Source organism: Scomber scombrus, chromosome 15 (assembly GCF_963691925.1).
Source record: "Scomber scombrus chromosome 15, fScoSco1.1, whole genome shotgun sequence".
Classification (NCBI taxonomy): domain Eukaryota; kingdom Metazoa; phylum Chordata; class Actinopteri; order Scombriformes; family Scombridae; genus Scomber; species Scomber scombrus.
Window position 1 is genome coordinate 11,312,608 of NC_084984.1, and position 9,687 is coordinate 11,322,294.

At 39.8% G+C, this 9,687-nt stretch overlaps 1 protein-coding gene across 1 annotated transcript in view; it reads right to left on the bottom strand.

Annotated features, from left to right (window-relative positions):
* The window catches only part of ptpn13 (protein tyrosine phosphatase non-receptor type 13), a 48,264-nt gene extending 38,577 nt beyond the window's left edge, over nt 1-9,687 (bottom strand). Inside the window, exons 1-2 of the mRNA XM_062434165.1 lie at nt 9,370-9,687; nt 2,348-2,468 (exon numbers count right to left, since the gene is read on the bottom strand). Coding sequence (XP_062290149.1) covers nt 2,348-2,462 — 115 coding nt within the window. The 5' untranslated portion in view covers nt 2,463-2,468; nt 9,370-9,687. The remainder of the gene's footprint in view (nt 1-2,347; nt 2,469-9,369) is intronic.

Here is a 9,687-nt window from a genome sequence, read left to right on the forward strand (position 1 = left end):
AATTCTTTTCTTTGACTGATATTTTAGCTCGGAGAGGAGCAGAGAGGACGTACAGAGGACCTGAATTTGAGGCACCAAATATCTGCTTTCAAAAGCTGGAATTTACTAAGTAAATATAAGTTTCCTGTTTAAAAACTTCAGTGACCGTTGTGGAGATCTTACTCGAAAGTAGACTGGGTTACAAGGTGTATCCCACACAAAACAAAAACCTGTATTATTCTGGAAAGGCAACAATAGAGCCGAGCAGGAGTGCATGACTCAGCCTGAGTAAATTTGTTTCTCGACAAATTAATCAACAGTTTCAATAAACTGTAGAAACCATGCCAGCTGGAAAATGACTCTTCAACCTGATATAAATTAAAATATAACTTGGGAAAGGCACTATTTGATTACCTGCTGACTTCAAAAGGACAGTAAATTGTACTACTGTGAGTTCTTTATACTATAACAATGCAGTCTGTAATTCTGATAAGCTATCTGAGCTATCAGGGACAGGAATAAAAAAACAAATTAAAAAAAACAGAGGCTGTCCTCTAAAAGTAGATGCTTACAGACTGTGACAGTGTACCATGCATTCAATTCCACAAAATACATGCCATTAGAGCTACAGGCTGGCAGATGTAGAGCAGTAGATGGCCTTGGCAGAGTACCAAACACAGGAGCAGGCAGACAAACAGCAGACAGAAAAACATGCGAGTGTCGATGATGCCGGTTTCTATATAAACTTAAGTTATCTGTTGATGGAGGCCAGAGAGGGAATTACTTTAAGAAATCAGAAATATTCACACACTCCTTGTTCAAATAAATCACTCTAATGCAAACATAACCAACCGCTACTGTTTACACACAGGGAAAAGAAGTGCTGGCGGTTTACTGTTTGACAATGTTAGTCTATTCACACTGTTTGAAAGGTCCTTGAAACGCCTGTCATGTAAAGGTTGTTTGAGTCCATTTCTCATTAGGAAACAACCTGTTGTTCAATTTCACTGCATCCCAGAAACAAAATAAATCTACGGTATAAAATGTACCCCAAATTTTCAAATCTGCTCCAGCAAAACAAAGCAACTGAACTTTATTTGTTTTTCATCCTTTTCTTTTTTTTTTAGTATAACCAATTTTCTATAATCTTTAATACCTGATTAACAAATTGTCCAAAATCCACTCTCTCTTGGTAAACTTGCTTCTTTACATAACTCAGTGACTACAGTATATAATCGCCGGTTCCAACATCTGCTCCTCAATTTTTAGCTCCACTCAGCCGTCTAAAACTGTACATATGAGACCGCAGTTTACTCAGAATGGCAACACAATTACACACTCAAGTAAAAAGAAGAATGTGTTAACAATCACAGCAGCACAATGCCAGGTAGGGATTAAAATAAAATTATTTAAAATACTTCAAGTGTGAAACCATTCACCTTGTCCTTCAGTATGCTATCTCAGAGGTGTTAATGACTGAGATATGAGAGCACAATCCTCTTGTTATAAATGTGACCTCAGCATTTACAGGCCAAACTGATAAAAGCGAATTCCTACAGCATGCCAGAATTGTCTACAATTAAACCAGTCAGCAAAACTGGAAGTCAAACTGGTTTAAGCGAGAATGCATACAACTTAACCTGGGTAACCGCTTCATGGAAATTCACACAGCCAATAGCGAACTATTTAGTTGACACAATTATGGCCAACGCAAGCAGGTACACTGAAGTTTCGCATGAAATTAGACACCGCCCAAACTTGCTGACTCACATCCTGTCCGATGTCTCTGGGGTTAAAACCCCCGTTAGTCACTCGTTGTTTCAGTTTACCTAAGTGACAAAAAAACTTAGGAATGAGGCAGTTTTATCTCTTTCTCCGCCTTCAAGGACAATCAGACATCAACGGGTGCAAATGACTCACAAAAAACTATGTCAGGTCACAATGCGACAAACTGGCCACTACCATAAATGGGTGATTCAATGCAACCAAAATGTTGCATATTCGCCGGGTCATTCATGTGACAGAATTTATAAATTAAAATGCTAGATATGAGCCAGTGTAACATTTTTTTATCTTTGTTTTTTAGTACTGGTTTTGGTCATCAATCCACCGCAACAAGCAATTTTTTTTTTTTTTTATTCACAGAAGGGGCAGTGACAGACAACATGGCACCTGCAAGACAAGGAATCTGGATACCATAAGACTCTTTCCCAGCTCCTTCATTTTACAAAAAGCTGTGGTGACAGATTAGAGAGCAGGCTGTTTAAAAATAGAGCAGGTAGGAATAAGAAAGTATGCAAGCGTATAAATGTGTACGATAATGTGCAAGGAAAAAATATCATCGCAGACTTGTTCCACATGTTCATACCTTTGTGAAAGAGTTCTTGGAGGCTCTCCGCGCTCTGACTGAGCACTGCCCACACCTCTTCCTCCTGGAGCGGGCCTCCTCGGACCTCCAAGGCTTCTGCCAGAGACACATGCATCTTCTCCTGTGAAAGCAGAGAAAAAGAAGTATGTGAGAAGTGATTTACAACAGAGAAATAAAAAACACTGAAATCCAGACTCACGAATTACCAAAATAAGCTTTAGTGCAGATGCTCCTCTTGACCTTTATTGTGCGTTTTGTTTGTTTTCTGTTTTGAATTGTTTGAGTTGAGAATTACAATCATAACATAATACGGTATGAATCCACACCCTACTTGTCGTGACTGGCCTGACTCTTTAGATGAAAGCAAATAAGCCCACATTGCCATATCACTAAAATAACCTCGAGCACTGATGCACTTAACACTGGCTCTGATCAACATTTCGTGCGCTCTCATGCCCTCGGGGCAAACTCCCACATCCTCTAAAATGTAAGCCATCTTATCATACTGTGCAGTGGACACGCGCATGCACACACACACACACACACACACACACACACACACACACACACACACACACACACACACACACACACACACACACACACACACACACACACACACACACACACACACACACACACACACACACACACACACACACACACACACACACACACACACACACACACACACACTTTATTACTTTGGGCCTCCGCAAGTTCCTCAATGTCTCTATAAGACAGCAGCTTCTAACTCCAATGGACACTAATGAAGAAAAGCACAACACCACTATTTTTGGTGCGGCCTTAAAGCTGCTAACTGTTGTGAACATAAGTAATAACACGAGCTTCTGTGTCCTGAGCACACGTCATAAAATTATATCTGGGTCAAGCTCAAAAAAGGTAGTTTATATTACCTTGTGAGCAGCAGTGATACACAGTTCAGCTTTTGATGGAGAATTTATGAAAAATCATAGTCCATTATCACCCAGCAGTGCGTCCAAGTGCACATTCAGATTACACACAAACCGTGACAAGCTATGTCCGTGGGAGAAAATTTGACTTCAGCCATGTGACCCACAGGCTGGCTGTCTTACATGATTTGATTTGATTATGATTTTCATATATTTTGATACGGAGTGGAGTTGCAGCTGTTTTTAGGCTTTGGTATCTTTTTTCACAGCTGTAACTGTCTACAAACCACACAAGGCCAGATTAAAAAATACCACAAGTGTGCCTCACATGTCCCCGAATGAGAGAGGTGACACATGTTCAGATCATCTCATCTATCACTGTTTCTCTCTGAACTCCAGCTCCTGTGCTGCAGCGGCGATGAGCGTCTGATTTTCCTGATTCAGCTGTGACGTGATGCAAGTGAAAGCAAAACAAGAAGCTCCAGAAACGCAACTTCTACCTGAGCAGAGACTACTGACACCCACAGTATATAGAAACACACAGTACAATAGCTGTGGGTGCTAGACGTAGGGGGGTGAGAAATGCAAAAGAATGATTTAAACATCTATTTTGGCAGCACGGAGAAAAGCTTGTGTGTGAGGGTGGCTGTAACTCTGCATGAGAGAGTTAATATTTCTCATTAAAAAAGGAAAACTGTGATGATTTCAAGGGGGGAAACTGCACTGTCATAGCTTTTTCAAACATAGCACTGCCAACAAAAACAGGTGCGGCCCGACAAGTTACTCATCGTTTCGCAATAGAGTATGAAGAGCATCTCCGACCGTAGTGAGTTGCTGGATTTTCTATTTCAAAAACAGTCCACCAAACAGAGTTAAATAAAAAATGATGGATGATGGTTTTTAAGGTTTTATTTGTTACATACTCAGGCAGTCAAATATAGGTTAGCATACTCTTAAAGCTATTGTGTGCAATAAATAATACTTTGAGTAAGAGTAAAAATAAGAATTAGAAAAAATATTTCAGGGATAAAAACAAAAAGATAATTTAAAAGTGTATATTGGCCTAGTATATGAGAGGGCTGTACAGATTTTCCTTCTATATATAAATATGAAATGCTCATATGTTAAAGTTGTAAAGCAAACTATACAATAAAATTGTATCCACACTCAAGTATTTACAAATGTGCAGTGTAATGCAAAGAATTCCCTGAGGACAATGTGCTAGAAAAGACTGAATATATAGAGAAGAAGAAGAAGAAGAGGAAGAAGAAGAAGGTGGTGGTTATATGTAATTTGTGCCAAAACAGTGGGGGAGTAAGAAAGCCAAAGCACCAATAACACATTTCTTTGTGGGGCAGCCACAACGGCGTCTGAACTATGTTACCTCTCCCCTTAAGAAGATGGTTAATGTGCTTTATCCACCTCACAACATGAGACCTGTGTTCTCTGATGAAGACAACTCACGCTAAGATTGATAGTTCTTTGAGCTTATATTATAGCAATTTAAAGTCTGTCTACTCTGCAGTCTGCCTAAAGGCTAAAAAATGTTACTGCCTAACCACGCTTGATTTTGCAGACAAATCTAAGATTGGCTAAATTACTTTAGAAATATTTTTGTCTTGCTGTAGAATTGTATATGATAATGATGTTGTATGCAATAATGCTAGAAACCTGTTGTTAGTGATAGCCTTTGACTTCTCCACCCTTCTTCTTTTGATCTAGACCTCAAAGATTAAAATTGGGCAGCCACCACCTTTCCTAACACATAATGTGGCGCTGACAGTGCATTTCTTATAAGAACAAAAAAAACATGTTTTTTTGCCAAAATCTTGTGAAACACAGTAAAGATAATATTTTCCCCCATGATTTCATGACTCAAAACAAATCCCTATTTTCAACACTAACAGCCTTTCTGATGTTTCGAACGTCTTCCCACACAGTTGGGCAAACTGACACTAAACACAGCAGCACAGGGTATATTTAGACTTGCTAAATCACAGCTTTTATGCAGGATTTTCTAGATCAAAAGTGTTGGTCCGTGACATAAAAGCGAAGCTGATGAAAACACGTATAAACAGGAAATGAAGCAAAATTCCTATGCTAGATCAAGCAAACATCGCTCATGTTTGGTTTGATGTGTGAGACCAGATTTTATCACATCAGTACTTCTGTCCTTTAAAAAAAACGTAGTTTTTCCCCAAAGTAAAATCAAATGCCAAAATCTTGGATATTTCCCAGAGCTTGGCATGACAAAGAAGAGGTCAACAGCAAAGATGCCCTAACCTCATGTGACAGATCAGATCTGGTTGTGCGACGTTGCTATATTTCAGTTTTGCTGACTGTGTGAGGTATCACTCACACACACACACACACACACACACACACACACACACACACACACACACACACACACACACACACACACACACACACACACACACACACACACACACACACACACACACACACACACACACACACACACACACACACACACACACACACACACACACAAAGATTTTGAAAAAAACATCTAATTGTGATTGTGACTGATATTACAATTGCAATATGATTTGCAATATTGTGTATTATGGAATTATCATTTTGACATAATATTTTCATTTACATTTTCATAAACATATTAAAATGGGTGTGATTTTTCTGAGGACCTGTAGCAAACAAAGATGTTTTCTATGGAACATGACGTGTAGGCTCAGACATATATGCAGCACCACAATATTTAATTTATAATGTTATTTTGACACCCAGCACTATTGCATATTGCAATTTCGATAACATTTTGACTGAATGATCAGCCCTAATACACACTGTCATTTTTATGTGGGGCACCTGTGCAACCTATGGCATCTTTTTTTCTTTCTTTTTTTTTTTTTTTTTTAAATCACAGAAGTTAAAATTTCCCAAACATTATTAAGAGTTAGTCATTTCAGCTAAAATAAAAAAGTGCCAAGTTTGACTCAACTTTTCTAGAAGCTATGCACCTGCTTTGTTGTGTTTGGCATCATGAGAACATTTTCAGCATACCACTTACCATACCAAAAAATCTCCTGGCATAAACTGGGTCGGTAGCCTCATTAGTGCTCTGCTTTATTTCTGTAAGTAATATGTGAAACAACATTCCCTCTATGATTTCCAGTGTGAAAAAAGAGAGTTAATGAATAAGCATGTCACAGGCCTGCATGTTTAATGCAGGAATGCAGGTTAACCATTCTAGTCAATGGGAGGCGTGAAGTGTGAGGCGAAGTGGGTTACTAACCATCTTGCTCATTACCCATGAGAATGGGGAGAGCGGGTGCTGTGAAGACTGATTGTGTTGTGGCCCTTGTTATTTCAACAGAGACCTACAGTGGAATGTTTTTTATCCACACTGAGGCTGCTGTGCGGGCCAGCTCCTCTCTCATTGGACTGTGGTGCTGCTCATTATTGAGGGGGGCTTAGGAGGCAGCGGCCCAAAATAGCGAGAGCAGACAGCCTTCACCACTTGAACGTTTCATTTTCTTTCTCTTTTTCAGACAGTGGGGATGTTTGTTCCCAGGTATTGCCATTTATTTCCACACTGTAGGCTACAAAGGAAAAACCTAAACAAGGTTTGGCCTGCTGCTGCTGCTAAGTGTTAGAAAGTCTTGGCCACAGTCACAAGGACTTTAAAGAAAATAATCCTGGAAACGTGATAGCGCTCTTTTCTCTGCACTTAGGTGAAGCTTTTCCTTTCCTCCCACCTTCCTGTCTGTGACACAGATACAACCCACAAAATGGATTTAAAAACAATCCCCAGAATAAAAAAAGTGCACTGTATCTGAGTAACCCATACCAGAAAAGCTCAAATCATTTCAGTTTCTGCTGCCTTCTTTGGATGCTCATCCTCTATATTTGCAGGGAACAAAAAAAGAACCGAAAAACACGTACATCAGTGTCTCTTTTATTTTTTAAATCTGAAATCTTTTGAAAACCTGAGTAGCTGTACTTTCAAAGCAATCACCCATAAAAAAAATCATATTCCACTTTCATTTCCAAAAGCATAACTCATAACGTAAGATATGAGAAGGAATTTGTTCATATCCTTTAAACATTAGAGCTGTGGTCTCAGCTGGCAAAGACATTTGGAACAGAAGCCGGTGAGAAGAGGCACTCTGCGCCAACGTTGAGGTGAAAGTCTTCCTGAAGTCATTCATGCCAGGAAAATTCAACAACAAACTCTGACTGAACCTCTTTTTCCCCGAATCATACTGTATAACGCAGCCTGTGAGCATGAGCTTTAAATTTGAAACACACAATGTCTATGAGAATCTGGAACGGAGTGTCTTTTGAACCAACATGACGGATGATGTAAGGACTGATGTTCTCAAAACGCATGGCAAAGCTAAACATGTGGACTGTGTGCTATTAAATTTAATGACAGCTGAAGACATTAGAGTTAAAGGATCTCCTCCAAACAGTGTCTGGTGTATTCTTGTAGAGCTGCTACGATTAGTCAACTGACAGGAAATTTATCGGTGACTATTTTGATAATCAAATAATCATTTTTTGAGCAAAAAATACCAGAAATTAGCTGGTTTTAGCTTGTCAAAGATGAAGATCTGATGCTTCCATTTTATTTTGAACTGTTGGTCAGACAAACTAAGATATTTGCTGACATCACCTTTACCTGTGAAAAATTATAACTAGCATTTTTTTTATTATTAACAGATATTTTATGGGCAACTAATGGAGAAAATAATCTGCAGATTAATTGACAATGAGAATAATTGTCAGTTGCAGCCTTATATTCTACCTTCCTACGAAACTGAAACGTGGGTAAAGACATCGTGGTTTTAGTTGTGAGGATTCACAGCTGTGTTGGTGCACTTCTGAGGAAAACAGTAGCGTGAATGGAACAGAAGTGGTGACTCACTTTAATAAAAAGGGAAAACCCAATTGTTGGTTTTCATTCGTCGTAACCTACTTTTTTTTACAGACGTGATTCTCCAGATTTTCTTACAATGACTTAACACAGGCCTGGTGATGGACACTACACATTACAGCACTGAACGTGGTATCTACCAGTCACAGATCAGTCTCCCTAACCAGTAAGCCACCCTGGATGTTGGTGTTTTGTTTTTCAGCTCAGCTCGGACCAGAACCAGCCAGAAGGATAGCCATGACTATTCCATTATTATCAGCCCAGCTCTGGACTGACGGCCCTCACTTCTCATTTTGGTCTCGACCTCATCCGCTCCATTTCTGTTAATCACAGGGTTGCTATGAGTACTGTGACATGCAGAGCATGGTTTTTGAGAAACCTCCCCTGCAACCCCCACCTCCTCCCAACACAAACCCAACCCACTGGCTATTTTCCCCTTCTTTCCTATGATGATGCACACACCGTCTCCATCATAACCACTTTTGATGGGAATGCTCATCTTGCTCAATTATACTGCCTCACCACTTTCCTCTTTAGTCGTGAGTGACACATATGGCACTCAAAACACTCATGACCTTTGACTTTGGGTAACTTTACTACTTTTCTATGGTAATGAAGGGGGAGGGGGTAAAAAAAACTGCCTTCCTACAACCCCCATAAAACCTTCAGTCTGTGCTGACACATTATAGCTCCAAGTGGCTTTGTTAAGGTTATAAAACAGGAAAAACTGCAGTCTAAGACGCTTCTGCATATACTGCATTTTCTAAAAAATGCAGGTGGATAAGCTTGAAAGCAGTTAGCAAAGTTAGTTAGTTATTTTTGCAGTGGTGTCTCCTCTTCCTCCCCAAAACTTAAAATATACTGTTACTGGTGTGTTCAAAACCTAAGATGCCCAGTGACAGACACCACTATGAGCAGTGTTGTTGTGAGGATAATATAACATATAGCAATACTTTCCCTTCGAGACACCCCAAATATCAAGAAACAGGCTGTGTTAAAGCAGGACACTAACCACTAGCTAATAGTTTTTCAAGGTTTTCACATAAAAGCAGCATCGATGTCTTTCAAGCCTCGCCTTAGACAGACTCAATTCTTCAGTGTTTTTTACCCCGGTTCCGCTCAAGTTCGCAACAACGCTACAAAGTTGCTTCCCATTACATTGTTTAAGTGGTTAAAAGTTAACTTACCGAACAAGAAGTGCTACAGGATCACTCGGAGGGGAAATATTGGTGCTCCGGCGAGGCTATGAGTGCGCACACAAACGGGACCAGACGCCATCCCATCCACAAAGCAACATCTTGGATAGTAGTTGTGAGTATGCGGCGAGGCAGGCACAGGCAGGCAGGCAACAGGTTTACCTTTTCAGCAGCGATTAAAAAAAAAAAAGCGATACAAAAAAGAAAAAAAATCCTCCAACCCGCGTCGTGGTAGTTATAACTAAACAAATAAAAAAAATGTCCTCTTCGGGATTACTTGGAATTCCTGTTTGTGGCTCCACTACTCGG